The 19,011-nt window shown below is 51.8% G+C and overlaps 1 protein-coding gene across 3 annotated transcripts in view; it reads left to right on the forward strand.

Moving 5' to 3' along the window:
* LOC105467517 (proline rich membrane anchor 1) overlaps positions 1-19,011 on the forward strand; it is a 70,593-nt gene that overhangs the window by 47,753 nt on the left and 3,829 nt on the right. For 2 of the 3 annotated variants that reach the window (XM_011717151.3, XM_011717149.2), the window contains exon 4: positions 3,394-3,523. In XM_011717151.3, the coding sequence (XP_011715453.1) occupies positions 3,394-3,523 (130 nt within the window). Of the gene's footprint in view, positions 1-3,393; positions 3,524-14,818; positions 14,990-19,011 lie in introns of all 3 variants that reach the window. The other variant, XR_011625600.1, reaches the window with a different exon arrangement.

Genomic DNA, 19,011 nt, shown 5'->3' on the forward strand with positions numbered 1-19,011 from the left:
GGCTTACTGCTTTCAGTATCAATTATGTTTGAAAAGGAATAGCAAAAGAAAATTCCCACCCAACTAACGGGGAATGTAAAGAAGAGAGGCGCTGTGAAATTCAGTGCCAAATTCCCTGTGAGGCTTATAATCAATCAAGTTGATGAAATTTCTCAACAGGGGCCCTGTTGGCATTTTTCAAGGGACAATTCTACCTTGTGTGAGAATATCCAGTTCATTGTCATTAACATCCATAGCTGCTGGGATCACACATTGCGACAGCCAAAGATAGCACCCACCCCAATATTTCTAAGTGCTTACCGGATGGGGTGCGGCAGCCCCTGGCTAAGACCACACACTAGTAGATCTGTCCGCAGCCACAGGAGTGTCGGTGTGACCGTCTGTGGTCCTGGACCATTGGTGGCAGGCATGGCCCTGGGGTCTCTCCCAGAGGAGTCACAACCTGAAGTAGAGCCATGGAAACCAAAATTGCTTCCCTTTGTGGTGAAAATGAGGAGGTAAACCTTTGGGGCTTGGGGGTGCAGTGTAGACAGAACAGCCTTGGATGATCTGGCTATATTTCTGACTCTCCAGCAGTGACTTCTGACTTCCCAGAGTGTAGGGAAGGTGAGGACATCACCCCAGGAGGACACAGCCAAGTCAGGGATACCCCAAAGTGCGGAATTGTAGAGAAGGATGTTTTGTGGGATATTTCACCAAGAAACCATTGAACAAGTTCATCATGGGGGAATGAGAAACCCCGTGGCTCTCCTTTTTCGTATTTTAGAGTTCATTCCTATTTTCAATGCTATCTTCTGTATCTTTTCAGTGTTGAGGTTTCTAAAGGCCTGGTCCTGCCCTAGCTGAGAAGCCCAGTGGCATCCTCCTATCAGCCATCTCTCACGAAGCATTCTTTCTTTTTATTTTATTTTATTTTATTTATTGATTTTTTTTTTAGATGGAATCTCTGTTCCCCAGGCTGGAATGCAATGGCACAATCTCGGCTCACTGCAACCTCCATCTCCTGGGTTCAAGCGATTCTCCTACCTCAGCCTCCCGAGTAGCTGGGATTACAGGCGCCTGCCACCATGCCCGGATAATTTTTGTGTTTTTAGCAGAGACGGGGTTTCCCCATGTTGGTCAGGCTGGTCTTAAACTCCTGACCTCAGGTGATCCACCTTCCTCGGCCTCCCAAAGTGCTGGGATTACAGGCCTGAGCCACCATCAGGAAGCATTTCTGATTCTACTTGGTCTCTGTGACATCTGGGGCTCGCTCCTGGGGACCTTGCATTTGTTAGTGGGGTTTTGGTTCACTGGAAAACACATGGTGGCTCCCTGGAGCTCCTAATCCAGCTGCAACAAATCAGTAACCGCCCCTTCTTCCCATCTTCTTTCTTCTTTCCACCTTTCTTCACGCTGCACAGAAGGTACAAAGGTACAAGCATTCAGGAAAAACAGCTTGGCATGTCCTTCTAAAGTTTATCATACACATACCACACAACCCAGCAGTTCCACTCCTAGATATTTATCCAAGAGAAATAGGAAAATGCGTCTGTACAAAGACTTGTACACAAATGTTTATAGCAGTTCTAGTCACAATAGTCAGAACTGGAAACAACCTAGGTGTTGGGCATCAGGTGAATGGATAAACAAATTGTGGCCGGGCACGGTGGCTCACGCCTATAAACCCAGCACTTTGGGAGACCGAGGTGGGCAGATCACCTGAGGCTGGGAGTTCGAGACCAGCCTGACCAACATGGAGAAACCCCGTCCCTACTAAAAATACAAAATTAGTCGGGCGTGGTGACGCATGCCTGTAATCCCAGCTACTTGGGAGGCTGAGGCAGGAGAATCGCTTGCACCCGGGAGGCAGAGGTTGCAGTGAGCCATTGCACTCCAGCCTGGGCAACAAGAGCGAAACTCTGTCTCAAAAAAAAAAAAAATTGTGATATGTTCATATAAATACTATTCAGCAATGAAGGAAGGAGCTGCTGAAATACACAGTAACATGGATGAATCTCAAAAACACTATGCTAAATAAAGGAACCAAAAAAATACATACTGCATGACCCCATGTATGTGAATGTCAAAACCAAGCAAATGTAATTGATGATTTTAGAAATCAGAATAGCGGTTGCCCCCAGGGTGGGATTGATTAGAAAGAGGCACAGGGACACTTTCTGGGCTGTTGAAAATATTCTGTGTCATGCAGGAGGTGTGGCTTCCACTGGTGCATGCATTTGTCAAAGTTCAGAGGATGGTACTTTTAAGATGGGGGGTGCATTTCACTAGATGTAAATTACACTTTGATAAAAATCATAATAATGAAGCCATCCATATTACCCTTTGGGAAGTCATCCCCTGGTTCCTCACTTACTATTGCACCCCTCAAAGTATCTATTAGAGAGTGGACACCAAGTCTGGGGTGTATTTCTGATTCTTTTGCATATATTCACATCTTGGAGACCTGTCCAAAGTTAATACTGTCTCTCTGTCTGTCCATCCATCCATCCCTTTGTTCCTCCCTCATTATCCCCCTTTCTCTTTTTTTCCTCTTTTACCTCTCATTTCCTTCCTTCCTCCCTCCCTTCCTTTTGCAATTCTGGGCACTCCTTTCCAGTTGTGTCTGAGTCTTCCCAGAAGTCCTGGGATGAGGCTGTGTGATGTCTTTGCTTTTCTCAGAGGAAAGTGAACCGGCCTCACTGACACAAGTCCTTCAGGTCCACCCCAACACGGCCTGTGCCAAGGGAGGGAGGACAGGTTCACCCCAAGGACTCCATGGATTGAGTAACTAAAAGAGGGCCCTGTAGCACCAGTGTCTGGTGCCTTGTCAATGACACTTTTCCAAATTTTGGCCACCCCCATGCAAACTGACATAACGGCAAATACCCACCCCATGGACTGAATCCAAGAAGGGAGAAAGTCTGTGTCTTGCAAGAAATTAGCTTAAGAAATGGACATTGGCCGTCCTCCCTTTCTTTCCTTCCTCCCTCAGCATCCCCTATGAGCCCTGCTCCCCACCCCTGCCTGCAGAGGAACCAGATTTAGTGCCTCAGCTGAGAGAATGAGACGCTCTGTTATTTTTCATGGGAAATTAGACCTGACCGTGCTGTCAGTTAGCTCATGCCGAGGGAGGATGGATGGCCAGGGGCACGGCGCTTAGCCCCTGCTCTGAGCACGCTGGGACAGGGATGGAGGCCCTCGGAGGCCAGCCTGGCTGGGGGCCAGCCATGATGTCACCTGCTGCAGGGTGGGGGCAGGGATGGCAGGAAAGGTCAGGGAGCCTTCATCTAGGTGATGGATGCCAGTGGCCTCCCCATGCCTTTGTTGGTGTCACCCATGATGGTCCCACCTCTGTCACTGGCCATGACCAGCTCATCCAGGGGACACTCACGCTTCTCCTCTCTCTTTCAGCTCCCAACTCTACCTCTTGCCCCACTGAGGAAAGCTGGTGGTCGGGGCTGGTGATCATCATTGCCGTATGCTGTGCCTCCCTGGTGTTCCTGACTGTGCTTGTCATCATTTGCTACAAAGCCATAAAAAGGTGAGTGCTCACCCACCGCACCCAGCTCCAAGCCAAAGGGAACCCCAGCTGGGCTTGGGGCTCCTACACACATCCTGTATCATTATTTTAAATTATAAAAGTTGTTAAGCATATAAGAAGCAGAAAGAACATCCAGTGACCTTCCATCTACCCTCACCCCGATTCAACAGTTCATCAAGATTTTGCTGTATTTGCTGCGTCTATTTTATTTTTCCTTTGATCTTTTTCATTGCCGAAATTTTTAAAGTTGATCTCAGAAATAATGTCTCTGTCACTTTAGGGAGTTTGATTCCACAAGCAATTGATTAGCACCAATTATATGTCAGGCCCAGTGCAAGGCGAAAAATACGAAAATGTTGCAAAGCACCAAAGAGTAATAGGAGTTGTTAACAACAGAATTATTTCCAAGGAAGTTTTTAAAACATTTCCTGACTCCCAAAATTAGAGGGCCCACATTAAGAACATTCCTAATATTTAAGTTTACTCTTTAAATTGGTTGTTCTATGTGATGTCACTTTAGTAATTCAAAAGCAGAAAGTAAAATAGCAAGGTAAAAGTCTTAAAACAAGTGCACGATCAGGCACACAGGGTGGGGGCGTGGAAAGCCAATAGACCAGGAGCATCCTGGTAACGGGGCACAGGAGGGAGGATACCTGGGGGCAGGGCCCGGGCATGGCAGCTCCATGCAGGACAGGCCATGCCCTGGGCATCTGCCACCCAGCCGAGAACCCAAACTCAGAGCCCCCTCTGCCCAAAATGCACATGCTGTGGGGCAGTCTCCAAAAACACTGATAAATAACACAGGCATAACTGTAATCAGCAATACCTCAGCCGGGCACTGGGTTCCTCTCCTCACCAACGTTCTCTTAGTTCATCTCCACCTACATTTTCCCAATCAGCTCCATTTTGCAGAGGAGGATGAGGTTCTAAGGAGTTAAAGAGCCACCCGTGGTACATGGCTGGCAACTAATGGAGTCAGAATTGAACCCAGAACAAAGAGACTCCGAAGCCCAGCCCTGACTACAGCACCGTGTTTCAGGTTATTGATGAGTTAGACTCCAGTGTTGGGCTAAGAAGAGACCTCGGAATTCCTGCCTGCCCTTCCTCAGGGATGCGGGAGAGGGGACACTTGGGGTTTGGTGAGGTCTGTCTGTGCTTCTCTGAGGCCAGAAGGACATACAGATAGAAAGGCCCAGTGCTTCAAGACCCTGTAACTCTGGGTAGGGGCCTAGTCTTGAAAACCAAGGTGGGGCCAAGCACAGTGGCTCACGCCTGTAATCCCAGCATTTTGGGAGGCCAAGGTGAGGTCAGGAGTTTGAGACCAGCCTGACCAACATGGTAAAACCCCGTCTCTACTAAAAATACAAAAATTAGCAGGTCATGGTGGCGGATGCCTATAATCCCAGCTACTCGGGAGGCTGAGGCAGGAGAATCGCTTGAACCCGGGAGGCGGAGGTTGCAGTGAGCTGAGATTGCACCACTGCACTCCAGGCTACTGGGCGACAGAGCAAGACTCCATCTCAAAAAAAAAAGGAAGAAAGAAAACCAAGGTGGATGGTTGGAGTCTCCCAGGGGACATAGCTAATCCAATTCCCACGTGTTTTGTAGGCACCTCCTTTGTGCCAGGCTTGGTGGGCCTGCAAACAGGTAAGACCCAGGCTGTGCCCACAGGCTGCTCCATGAGGCTGTGGGAGGTTTGCTGGCAGCCTGCTGTGGCTGCCTGGAGGAGTCACGGTGCATTCTGATCTGGACTATAAAGCATTTGAGCTGAGGGCCTGCTGGAATGGGAGGAGGGTTTTAAGTAGCAGAGCAGGGGAGGCATTCTAGGTCAAGGCCCCTGTGAGGGGAAGCAGCCGGGCACCAGGAAGCCCCTGCGAGGCAGATGAGGCTGGAGGAAGCCATGAGCCTGACTGGGGAGGCCTTTGTCACTAGGCTGAGTGGTGACTTTGCTTGTGACTCTAGACACTAGGAAGTACTGAAGATAAGCTTCAGTAGCTACTTTTATGGGGGAAGAGTGTGCACCACCAGGCCACGGCTGCCAGTCTCCTTGCAGACACGCTCCACTTCCCCTGGGAGAGGCTCAACATGAATAATCTGTTTAATATAAACTCGTGTTCTTACAAAAGACACCTGAGCCACTTCTGCCTCCCTCCCTGCCCCAAACCTCCCCTGAAGACATGTGCTACCTGCTTCTACGGGAGGAGGGAAAGAGAACAAAGTCACATGAATAGCTCACTATGGCAGTGCCGACCAGCGTAGCCTGCTGGGCTTTGTTTCAGCTGGGCTGGGGGGTCCCAGGAAGGGTGTGAGGGGCGTCATCTCAGAACAGCTAGAGGGGCCTCCTGTCTGTCCCTTTCCACTCTCTCTGAGCTCTTAGCTCCTGGGTCTGTTAGCACCCTGGAAAAAACAGAACTCATCCCAGATGGCTCAGTGGACCGACTTCAGATAATAGGCTTCTTCCAGGGATATGGGCGGGGCTCCACCAGGGCGTGGGCGGGGCTTCTTCCAGGGGTGTGGGTGGGGCTCCTCTGGGGCATGGGCGGGGCTTCCTCCAGCGGTTGGCGAGGATTATTCCAGCGCTTTGGGCAGGCCCAGAGAGCAGATGGGGCCGGTGAGGCACTCAGGGACTTGCAGAGTGGGAGCGGTTAGCACCTCTAGGAAGACAGACGAGCGGGAAACTAGTGCTGTGGGAACCTCGTGAGAGACTCGCACTTAGGAGAAGGGCCGCCTAGCAGGAGCTGAGGTTGGAACTGTCAGAGAAGCAGCCCCAAAACAGGGAGGAAGGGAGAAGAAATGCTCCCAGCGGCTCTCCACGCTTAGGTTTACCGTGGGTGCCTCCCACTGGCCCAACCCAAGAAGCAGGGGAATCAGGACACACAGTCAGTAAGGTCAGCCTCCTGGGAGCACAGGGCAGAAAGCCGGTGAAGCAGGCAGGTGGGGTGTAGCGGACGCTCTGCTGCATGGTCCCTTTGCTGCCCCACACCAGGCTCTGCATCATCTCTGGACCAAGACCTGGGGACACTGAGGAATAGGACCCAGCCCTTTGACCTCGAGGTCTTCATAATCCAGGGAGAGCATCCCTGGTGCAGCAGATATTTAATGACAAGAGGGGACTGTGCTCACTGCAGGTGAAGGCAGAAATAGAGCCCAATGCTGCCAAAACCCACCTAGAAGGAGGCTAGGGAGGAGGCCTAACCCCTTGGTGGAGAGAGAAGGAGGCAGCAGAAGCTGCAACCCTGCCTACAGAGCAAAGTGCTCCCCACTGCCCCCCAGGCGCTGACCTCAGCTGGGCTGTGAGAGAGAGCATCCTCACTCAGGCCAGCTGCCTGTCCGCATTTCTCTTCAGCCAAGTGGAGGATTTCTTGCTCACGGCCAATTGTTTTTGGTCAATAATTCATCTGAAACATGCCTTTTCTCTCAGGAAACAAAAGTATCTCATGTCACTGCAAAACCATTAAAAGGAAAATTTAGTGATAAACTCTAGTCTTTTTTTGTTTTTTTTTTTTTATGACTCTCATACCCTCGAGTCCTAGGGATTTCCAAGAGATCTTTGTAAATGGCCCCAACACAGCCTTTCAGAGCCAGGTTGCCGAGAGGATGTTTCTAGAATCGGGTAGGTCAGGGAGGAGGAGACTCTGGAGATGCCTTGGCACCTGGGGGTGTCAGCTGCTGGGACACGGGCCTTGGCAGGGACGGGCGGACACTGAGGGCTGAGTTGCAGTTGTAGAAGGCGCACCCCGCAGGGCCCTCACATCTGTGTCCAAGGCCTGGCTGAGAGGGGGCTGGACCTTGGCAGGAGGAAGTCTCACTAGCACTTGCTAGACACAGATTAGGTGAATTAACGCTTCCTCCTGTGACTCAGCAAACCTTCACCAAGTCCCACCTGTGCACTGGGTAGACCGTGCTCAGGGAACCTCCAGGCTGGGGGAGTTCAGAGGAGGGACACCTTGCCCAGACCTGGTAGCCAGTGGGGGTTGGGGAGGGGTTTCTTAAAGAGGTGCATTAGCCAGGCCAGGGGACTGTTTACTTGAATTTGCATGAGCATGAGCAGTGGCCCCCAACTCCGCTGTCGATGACCCCGAACTCCAGAGGGGGTTCCCAGCCATGGGGAGCCCATGCAACATGCACTTTGGTGGCTTCATTGCCCTGGGCTTGTTGTGAACAAGCCTCTTTATCTACAGCCGCATGGAGAGCAGGCCCCAGAGCCCTTGGGTGCTGTGTACCCCTGTGCCTGGCACCTGGGCACCCTCCCACCCCTAGGCCAGACAGGCACGTTTCTGACAGCAGGACAGCCTGATTTGTTAAAAAGAGCCTAGAACTGGGAGTCAAGCCCCAGGCCTGTTCCCGTTCCCACCCCCAGCCCAGCCGGGCTCAGCCGGGCTCAGCAGGTATCACTTCCTTCTGTGGCCTCCGTTTTCCCTCTCTGAAATGACAGTCTCCGAGCAGCCTTTTGTGTGCCTGTCCTGGATTGCAGGGGGACCATCACCACTCGAGCATTCAGCTACTTGAATGTATAAATGCTGATCACTGTGCCCGCCAGAGCTGGGCCAGGTGCCAGGACCAGGTGCCAGGCACTGGGCTACAGGAGTGGGCACCACCAGCACAGTCCCTGCCCACACTGCACATACCTTTTTGGAGGAAGAAGTGGGCATTAATCAGACCAGACTGCCCCCAAAGAACTGTGGATCACAGTCAGAGGAGAGGCAGAAGAGCAGAGACAACACGAGTGTCCATCCAGGGCAGGAGACAAATTTAAAACAAGCGATAACCACAGAGAGTAATCAAGATAAAGCTCCAAGGGGCAAGGTACCCGCTGCCCGAGTAGACCTCAGATTCCAGCTGGGGGAGCCCCACAGGCCTGTGCACTTGCAGGGATGAGGCTATTTTCCTGGGGTGGTATTTACAGCTTCTCTGACAGCCACACCCTTCACTCAGAGAAGAGCTCCTGTATTGAGGGGAGATGATGCTCACCCCCTCCACGGAGACACGCCCACACCGGCACAGGAAAAGCACCTTGCCTCCATTGGCCATCCATGGCGTGGGTCTGTTCTCAATTGCCATGAAGCCATTGGACAGACATTTCCCTCTCACTTACAGGTATAATTGGCAGAAAGACCAATACAAGGCTACAGTACGATTTGGCTGATCCTGCAGACGTTAGTTGCTAACCTTAAATAAGCGTGCTGCCTCCTGGACGTGGGCTTGAGTGTGCGTGAATGTGCCTAAGCATCGCTTCTTGCTGGGCTCTGGCACTCATCAGCTGTTTGTGGTTGAGCCACTTTCAGTAGAACAAGCACTTTTGAATGCTCAAGTCTTTTTGATGGTGCCTTAGAAAACCCATTGACTGGCACAGGACTGTTTAGTGTTGATCCATTTATTGAGCACCTACTGTGTGCTAGGAACTAAGCACAAGGGATGCAGAAGAAACAAGACAGTCCCTGTTCTCCTCCTGCTGGAGGAGGCAGATTAAGCACACACACCAGCAAATTAATAAATGAGGTGATCTTAAAGACTACGAAGAGAAAAAAATACAGGGTAATGGGGAAGAGAAGGAGAAAGGAGCGAAGGTTGCATCCTCTCCAAAGAGTTAGGCATGTTGTGCATGCCTTTTGAGACAGCTTAATCACTAGAAAGTATGGCTAGGGCATTGCACATTTATTCCCTCCTTTTAATTTAGTTTTAATTTTTATCAAAGGAATACATATAGATACTATGGTTTAAAATGTCAAATGTGCTCCCAAGACTGTTAAGAAAGACAGCAGCCCCCTGTCTCTTCCTCCAAGTCTCATTCTTGAGAGGCAACCACTTTCAACAGTTAGCTGTTTCTTCTGATATTTCTCTCCATATGCTAAGTGATGTGTATACTGCTCTTTAAATTTTCTTTCCATTTTAAGCACTGTCTATTACTTTCTGCTATGGAAGATACCAAGGCCAGCACCCTTGCAGTACAGACATACAACATACTTCCCCTCTTCTCATTCTCCACCTAGAATGGGGTTCATTATGGGATTCTGTGCCTATTCAGTGCTTACCTTAGTGTAACAAAGAACATATTGTGCATAGCTGAGCCACATAGTGTACTATGCTGTTTCCTTTCCTGGGGTTAACAAAGCCTCCTCTCAACACAGTGCATTTTTGTCCTGGGGGCTCCGTGCTCCTCTCCGGGTGGACTGTGGGTCTCTGAGCCTGTTGCACAGTTGTCACCCTACAATAGTTCTCTCCAGCACCCTTCCAAGCTGGATGATCCCAACATGGCTCCTCCCTGGGAACCTGCTACCCTCAGCTCTCTCCCTCTCCAACTCCAGTCCCTCATCTCCTTAGCTTGATTCTTCCATGGATATTTTTCCCAAGATCTTTCCTGGATCATAGACTCAATAGAAAGTTAATCAGTGAAATTAGTTTTCTTTTCAGAATTTACACTCTTTTTGGAGCATTGGGATAGCCCAGAGAAAGGTTAGTTCTTACTGAATGTGTGGCATATAAAGAAGATCTGGTTACCTGGGGCACCTGGAATGCCAGGGAGGGGTGGAAATGAGTTTCCTATGGAGTCTGAGCCAGAATGCACCTTCATGGTCAAGGGCCAATCCCTTGTTTTACTGATGTGGGAACCGAGGCCTTGGTGGGGAGAGAAGTAGTTCAGGTTCCAGAGGTTTCCTGCCCTCCTCCTGGCTCATTGAGCACTCCCGGAGCACTCTCTGGTCAGTGTCCTTCCCCTCACTTCTTCCAGTTGAGTCCTTACTGTTCCTCCCTGGAGTCCCAACTCAAATGCCGCCTCCTCTGAGATGTCATCCTGGACGAGTATAGAGCTCTCTCTTCCCTGTCCAACTGCTAGAGTCATAGCTCTCCCTGAATTTACAATTCTGCTTTCTGCTGTAGGTAGGTGTATGTCAGTTTTCGTGTGCCCACACACTTGCGTATGAGTGGTTGTGCACACACACGGTAGATGGGGATTGGTCATCTCGTCTTACTCATCTCTCTCCCGATGGTGCCTGGCACAATGCCTGGCACATAGTAACTGTTCAGTGGTGGTTTCTGTGGTGTGAATGGAGGCTTGTTCCCACAGACTTGCCAGAGTTCACCTTTTAAACTGACAAACTCTATTTAGAATTGCAGTAAACTCATTTTTTTTTCTCTATCTGGATGAGTGAAATAGTCTGCTTTTGGTTTAAATAGCATGCACCCAATTTTAAGTGTTGGGCCTTACCCCTTCACCAGTTTCAGTTTCCCCAGCCCCCTGCCATTCCTGCCCCCGCCCTCCCAGCCCCATTTCTTCAGTATGCCTCCTGCCATTCTCTCCCTTCTCCATACTCCAGCTCAAGTGCAAGTACCCTGACTCAGTGGTCCCCTCTCCAAGCTTCGGAGTAGCACAGCCTCCCTCCCACCTGTGCATGACACACTCCCAGGCTGTGAACGCTGTGGAGCAGCCCCACCATCTTTCTCCTCTTCTTCCTCCCCGCAGGACACACCTACTGTGCCAGGTGCCAACCCAGCCCTCTCTCCCTTGTTGCCTGCTCTGGCCTTCAGCTGATCTGCAGAGTCAGGGCCAAAGGAGGGGGAAGGGGAAGAAAAGGTGGGCCAGGCCCAGAGGCCAGCAGTGAGGACCAGGAATCAGGACAGGAGTGGAAGCACTTCATCCACCCTCAACTCACCACAAACTTCCAGGAGCAAGAAATTCACCTTGAATGCATCTTGGTGCATTCCTGGGGCCCTGAGACGGGGTCTATCTCATGGGCCAAAGCCTTTTGACCAGGTGGAGTCTCGATGCAGTTCCCATCTTTCACCTCTCCCTGCTGTTCATATGCATACGTGTAGCAACACTCCCTTCTCCCCACTGCCCCAAACCCAACCCAGAATCACCGTGCCTGGTTGTACTGTGAGTCAGGTCAAAGTTAGTATACTCCAAGAAAGGGCCTCTTTAGGGCAAGTGCTGAGCACTGATGCATGGCCTTGGCTGCTCAGAGACCATCCGGCATCCTTTGGAACCTGGGCTGGATTCATGGAGCTGGCACCTGTGCTTAGTCCAGAATCAAGATTCAATCTTCTGACTCCTTAGCCAGTGTGGCTTCCCGTGGGCCTGACTGCCACCTTCTACGCTGTCTTGGGCTTGGCTCTTTGGAGTCCCAGAAGCTGCAGTGTCCTCACCATCACACCCACATCCTCCATCCAGGAAGAGATCAGGCCAGCACGGGGCAGGAGCACGAGGTCCTGACCTGCCCTGGGCTGAGATGCTTCTTAGGACTTATTTGTCCCCCCCTAAAGACCGATCTTCCATGATGGGTGATAAAAATCCCATCCTGCTGTGTGAGGCAGGCAGCAGGGAGGAGCCTGCTTCATCTGCTGGCATCCTTGGTGTGGGGGACATGGAGCCCAGGCCTCCTTGCACTGTGGACGGTCATGGACAGAAGGCTCAGCAGATTGAGGGTGTGCCCAGGGCCAGCTGGTGGGAGACCCAGACGGATCCCTGCTTCTTGGGGCCTTTTTCTTTTGTCATCAAGAAATTCATGCCTCTCTGGACTCATCTCTCCAGACACACTGGGTCAAGGTCATGGGGCAGGGTGAGGGTAAATGGGAACCCCCATTTAAGAAGTCCTCAGATGATGACCACTGCAGTCAGCATAAGACCCAGACACCTTGCACCTGCCAGCTGCACCCTGCAGGGGCTGGCTCCTGCCCCACCTCTCCTGCTGGTGTTTTTCTCCTCCTCTCCGCCCTCGCTCCGGACTCTCCAGCTGCACGGGCCTCCATCCTGGCTCTGTCCCGCTCCTTTCATGGCAGGGTCCTTCTCACCCCCGGACCTCGCTGACCTGTCAGCGTACCAGGCCTCCTGCTATTCTCTCCCTCAATGCCTGGTTCTTTGCTGTCTTAGTTCCTCTCCTAATTTGCTGCAATCTGTTCATTTGTGTACTGCTGGTCAGATGATTGCCAACCTGGTACCAGGTCGAGGCCAGCGTCCTTGGGCCATATGAGTCTGTTTTGTGCACTCAAATGAGCCAAACCCACAGGACCCTGAAGGTGGAGCCACCTGTGGAGGAATCTTGCCCGTGAAGAGAGGTGCCCTGTGCCTGAGGTTGGGGAGTCCGGGGAGGGGGATGGACTGCTGAGGTAGATACCCCCTCAACCTCCTTGTTTGCTTCAGGAGCCCCTGAAGCAGTGCTGGGCATTCCTGTAGTGCCCATGGTGACCAGGCTGGGCTGGGCTGGCTCAGGACAGCTGAGAAGCATAGGATGCAGGGGAGCCCTGGTGGGGCATGACCGCCCAGGAGATCAGGGCAGGTCTCTCCTGGAAACCTGGCCTCTAGGAAGAACAGATGGCTTTGAGTATTCCCATTACCAGTGAAGGCCTTTTGTGACAGCAAGACAAGGTGAAGGAGGTTTCGTGACCTGGGGCTGGTGTCCAAAGGCATGCCCATATGTGTCTGCCTGTGCCCACCTGTTCTCTATAAAACCCCCACCAGACCTCAGCCAAAGGCCCCTCTACCCAGAGGTGTTCCCCAGCCCCCTCATCCCCAGCACAGAGGCGGGTGGCAGGGAGGCATTGTCGCTGGAGTTTGAGGGAGGCAGGTGCCCAGACCCCCAGTGAGACAGACAGCATCTGGGCCGCTTCTGCCCACAGAATCCCCAGCAGGATCTCCATCCCCCAGCATGATTCTGGCATCTCGGCGACTTGAAGGACAGTCACTGAGGCCTGAGCTACCTTGGAGGTCCCCTGTCCAGGGCTCTGTGCGTTACCCTGCAATCCTTTCTTCAGCATCCGAGCTGGGAAGGGCTCGGCCCTAGAACAAATCCCAGGCTGCAAGCGGTGCTCAAGGGGAGAGAGAGTCACACCTGTGAGAAGGCCCTCCCCCGGCGGAGCTCTCTCTGCTCTCTCAGCTCCCAGGGGAGGATGCAAGCATGAGAATGCACAGGCGCCAGTTCCGCCACAGCTCAGCAGAGGCGGCCAGACAGGTGATCCCAGGGGATGGCCCAGACGGTGGGTCCCACTGGCTGTGAGGACGCTCGTCTGCCGCATGCCTGTCTCCCACCGCCTGGGCGATGGAGGCTGGACGTGGGGCTGCTGCTTCTCATGGTGGCACCCTCGAGGCTCAGAAAGGCGTTTTTCAGCTTCTTGACCCAGGTTCGGGGAAGTCCGAGGCCTACAGAGGAGTCTTATCATGGAACGCTGCGTGTGTGTGTATATGAATGTGGGGATATATGTATATAGGCATGTGCATGCATACGTGTATTCATATGTATGTGTGCACGCATATGCACGTGTGCATGCGTATGTGTGTAGGGACGAGTGTGTATGTGTATATATTGTGCATGTGGATTTGTGCATATGTATATGTGTCTGCATGTATGTGTATATTTGTCTGTGTGTGCATGTATATGTGTGTAGGTACATTTTTGTATGAGTTTGTGCATATGTACATGTGTCTGTGTATGCATATACTAGTTGTATGTGTGTGGATTTGTGCATATGTACATGTGTCTATGTGTATATTATATAGGTGTATGTGTACGTGTGTGTGTGTCTATTGTGTGTGTGGATTTGTGCATGTGTACATGTGTCTATGTGTATGTGCCTGTGTGTGTGTGCATATATGTGTGTGTGTAGGTACATGTTTGTATGGGTTTGTGCATATGTACATGTATCTGTGTATATTGTATATGTGTGTGCATACGTGTGTATCTGTAGATCCATGCATATGTACATGTGTCTGTGTATATTGTACGTGTGTGTTTGTGTACGTGTGTATGTGTGGATTCGTGCATGTGTACATGTGTCTATGTATATGTGCCTGTGTGTGTTATGCAGGTTCATGTGTATGTATGGGCGTGGGGGGTGTCGAGGGTGGGCAGTCAGGGGGATGAATGCCTTCATAAGAGGTGAGTCGGGAACCTTGAACTTTTACTTCTCCCAGGGGCGCATGAGGCAGGAAGAGAGCCTCCCTTCTCAGACTCCCAGAGCTGTTCTTTGCCTCCATCTCTTCCATCCCCACAGAGCAGCAGGCTGAGGGGGAGGCTGTCACACCATGGTCAGCGGGGCCTAAGGGGGGTACCTGGGTCCCGGCCCTCCTTGCCCAGGCCAGAGATGCTGGCGGAGGCATGGTTTCTGCAGGGGCCCCTCGTGGCTGCTGGCATGTGCGACTGGAGCTGTCCGCATGGCACTCTGAGCAGGGAATGTGGGGACCTGCTGCCCTCCAAGCCCAGGGCAGGGGACAAGAAGTCTCAAGGTGGCAGAGCCCACCCTCCTACAGGCAGGACTCCTGGGTGCCGCCAAGGAAGTCTCACTAACCTCTCTCTTGGTTTCCAGGAACCATGCCATTTAGGGAGCCCTCTGTGGCCATCTCTGTCTGGACCCGGGTGGAAATGTCTCTTCTTGGTTTAGTGAGACCAGCCTCAGCTGACTCACAGAGCTGCAGAGTCAGGCTGGGTCCTAACAACTCTCTCTAGCATTTCTGGAGCCCCACGGGGCACGCGTTAGGTAGGAAGTCTGTGCAGACTGGAGAACCTTGGCTGTTGCCAGTCAGTGGGGCCAGCTACCTGCTGACACCTTTTCCCCAGCAGTACTGAGAGCTAACAAACATTTATGGCGCACTTACGGTATGCCAGACGCTTGTCTAAGTGCTTGACATGGACTAACGCATTTAATCCTCCCAACAAACCTATGAAATGGACACCACTATTGTGCTCATTTCAAAGACAAGAAACTGAGGCATAGAGAAGCTATGTAGCTCGCCTAAGGTCACACGGCCAGAAAGTGGTGGGGTAAGGGTTTACCGAGCCTTGGCATCTGCCTCTTAGCACTTCCGCAGTGTCACTCTGAAGTGCCGTGCTTGGTGGAAGGGTGCAGAGCTGGAGCCATCTTCTGCTCTAGGGAACACCCAACTTCCTTGGGGCTCCAGTGAATCCCAGAAAGGCTTTGGGAGCAACAGTCCAGACATCAGAGTGGTTGGGGACTCATTTCTGGTGGCAGGAGGGGAACGGATCATGGCCACTTCTCAGGAGAACCCTCGGCTGCCACGCTCTCCCATCACCATACACAGGCTCCCGAATGCTCCTGTCTGGGGCCTGTTCCTGCCACAGGTGCCTTCTTTGCCAGAAAGAGCCCCTGCCAAGCCCCCGGCCTGTTTCCCGTCTGGGAAACTGGCTGAGCAGCTGAGAAGGCTCTGGGCCCCCTTCTCACCCTGCCTTCCAGGATCCTCCTGCCAGACTCGCTTCCTGCTTAGCTCTTCCAAGCCACCTCTTCCCCGGCGCCTGCGAGGACGAAGGGGTCTCACAGACGACAGGATGACTCTAGAACTCTCTCCTTGCCTCCTGCCAGTAGAAATCCTGCTGACCTCCTCCCCTTCCCCTAAAAAGGGTGGAAACCTTGAGCCCTCCAGGTTGAGTCATTTCTAAGGAAGCTCCAAGCCGCCTTCTTCATTTCTTCATTATCCACCCTAGAAGGCCCTTAAGCCATATCTCCCATGATCGGACCTGTTGCAATTGTTTTTATTTTAGCCCTAAGCCCAATGTGTAATATCTATTAAGGAGCATGCAGTGTGGGCTTGGGCCCAGACTCTTTTTTGCCTGTTAATATTTTCTGGAATCCTGATGCGGATGTCCTTTCTTCCCCTCATGTATTCATGATACATTTATCCCACTTGAGTCCATCAGTGGCCTCACTGGGGGAGCACAGGATCTCACTGTAAGAAGATGCCACCGCCACTAATTGTCCAGGACATGCGGATTTCATGGAGTCAGAAGTCAGGCACACCTGGCAACATCAGAGCTGCTTAAGGCTCCCTGGAAAGGGGTGGGTAGGACAGGAATGGGGATGAAGGGGACAGAGGGAGCAAAAGGCCCAGGGCAGAGCTTGGCTACAGAGTCCATCATTTCCCATGGATCCCGACATAAACAAGGTAGCACAGCTGAGGCCTGTAAACAGAGAGTATCTGTTAGCATCTACATAAATGGGGTTCTCAGATTCATATGTGGGATATGCTGAGTTAAAGGAAAAGGAGACAGGCTTCTTGGAGGACTCTGCAGAATCTCTAAGAGGGAGTGGAAGAAGGCTTTCCCAAGTTGATGAGATCCCAGAGCTCATAGGGGAATACCCGCTGGGAATGCTGATTAAATGGGAAGATGCTGGCACTTTGGGAGGCCGAGACAGGAGGATCGCTTGAGGCCAGGAGTTCAAGAACAGCCTGGGCAACATAGCAAGACCCTGTGTCTACAAAAAAATTAAAAATTAGCCAGGCTTGGTGGCACACGCCTGTAGTCCCAGCTACTCAGGAGGCTAAAGCTGGAGGATCGCTTGAGCTCAGGAGTTCAAGGTTGCAGTGAGCTGTGATGATGCCACTGCACTGTAGCCTAGGCAACAGAGCAAGACCCCATCTCCAAAATAATAATAATAATAATAATAATGGGAAGATAAATGTCTGGCCAAGACACAGTGTTAGTGGGTGGTGGCCCAGGCCCCATCACAAACCAGATGAGCATCCTTGGGCAAGTTAAGCCCTCCCTAAGCCTCAGTTTCCCCATGAAATGAATCTCTTACTCCAGGCCTAGCTTCTTCAGGTGACCACTGAGAGAAGGGACAAGGAAATCTCTGTGACTGACAGTGCTTTGCACAAAGCATGATGCACTGTGGGAGGAATTGTGGGTTTGCCTCTTGCATTCCTAGAAGAAGCTGCGGTGGCTGGGCTTGACCACCTGGAGTGAGTGCACTTGACTCGCTTAGCAGATGTTTTGAGCTACTTCTGCTGCACGAGAAAAGGGAACAGTTCACTACCAGACTGAGCTCGGTGTGTAGTCTCTGAGTAGGCCTGATCATTCTTCACATGAACTGCTAATGATCCCCTCACAGACCCTGCCTTCCCTGAACTCACTCAGTTATGGCTTTGTCCTGGAGACATGGAGCTGATCACCAGGCACCAGCTCTTCTGACTATGGCTCTGGGGAGGCTCTGGGGACATTTGAAAAGGCAGAAGCAATCAACTGGGCCTATGACAATGACCATAAATGTCCATTCTGGACAACTCCCAGCAAGGGCAGATCCAGGCTCAACCTTGGCACCCCTGGGAACCCTGGAGGGGGCTGGGCTACTGCCCTGTGGGGATGAGATAGCAGAATTGTGGCATGGAATTGGGCTACAGAGAGCATGTGGCCTAGACCAGGAGGATACAGATACTCAGGCTGGGGGCCAGAGCCCTGCTGAACAGCTTGAGGGAGGGAGGAAGTGAGACTTGAGCCAGGCCCAAAAGTACACCATAATTTCAAAACCCCAGCAAATGAGCAAGAGCCTTCTCGGAGCCTCACTCCCAGCCTTCCTGATCCCTTATATGCATAGGAAATGCATAGGAAAAACCGCTTTTGGGGTTAAGGGCCCTCTGGAATGAGCTTCAAATGGCTCAATTTAAAGTGTTCAAGAACCACTGGTGTGTACCAATTTAGTGTAGACACCACCATCATCACTACCACCATTGCCATTACCATCACTGTCATTGCCACCCCCATCATCATTACCACTATCACCATCACCACCACCATTGCCATCTCCATCACCACCACCAATACCACCTCCATCATCATAACCACTATCACTATCACTACTACCAATATGACCTTCACTACCATCATCACCTCCATCACCACTACTGTCAACCCAACCATCACCACCACCATTACCCAAACCATCACTATCATCGTTACCATCATCTTCACCCCATCATCATTACCACTATCACCATCACTACCACCACTGCCATCACCACCACCAATACCACCTCCACCACCATCATAACCATGATCACAATCACCACCACCATTATGACCTTCTCCACCATCATCACCTCCATCATCAGTATCACCATCATCACCACTGTCAACCCAACCATCACCACCACCATTACCCTAACCATCACTATCATCACCACCATTATTAGCATCATCAGTGCTGCCACCATCACCATTACTACCTCCACCACCACCAAAACCATCATCACCACTACCACCACCACCCGATTACCACCAGCATCACCACTACCACTACCACGCCATTACCACCAGCATCACCACTACCACCACCACCATTACCACCAGCATCACCACCACCACCCCATTACCACCAGCATCACCACCACCACCCCATTACCACCAGCATCACCACCACCACCACCACCACCATTACCACCAGCATCACCACCACCACCACCCCATTACCACCAGCATCACCACTACCACCACCACCATTACCACCAGCATCACCACCACCACCCCCCCATTACCACCAGCATCACCACTACCACTACCACCATTACCACCAGCATCACCACCACCGCCACCCCATTACCACCAGCATCACCACCACCACCACCCCATTACCACCAGCATCACCACTACCATCACCACCCAATTACCACCAGCATCACCACTACCACCACCACCATTACCACCAGCATCACCGCTATCACCACCACCCCATTACCACCAGCATCACCACCACCACCATTACCACCAGCA

Source organism: Macaca nemestrina, chromosome 7, assembly GCF_043159975.1.
Source record: "Macaca nemestrina isolate mMacNem1 chromosome 7, mMacNem.hap1, whole genome shotgun sequence".
Classification (NCBI taxonomy): Eukaryota; Metazoa; Chordata; class Mammalia; order Primates; family Cercopithecidae; genus Macaca; species Macaca nemestrina.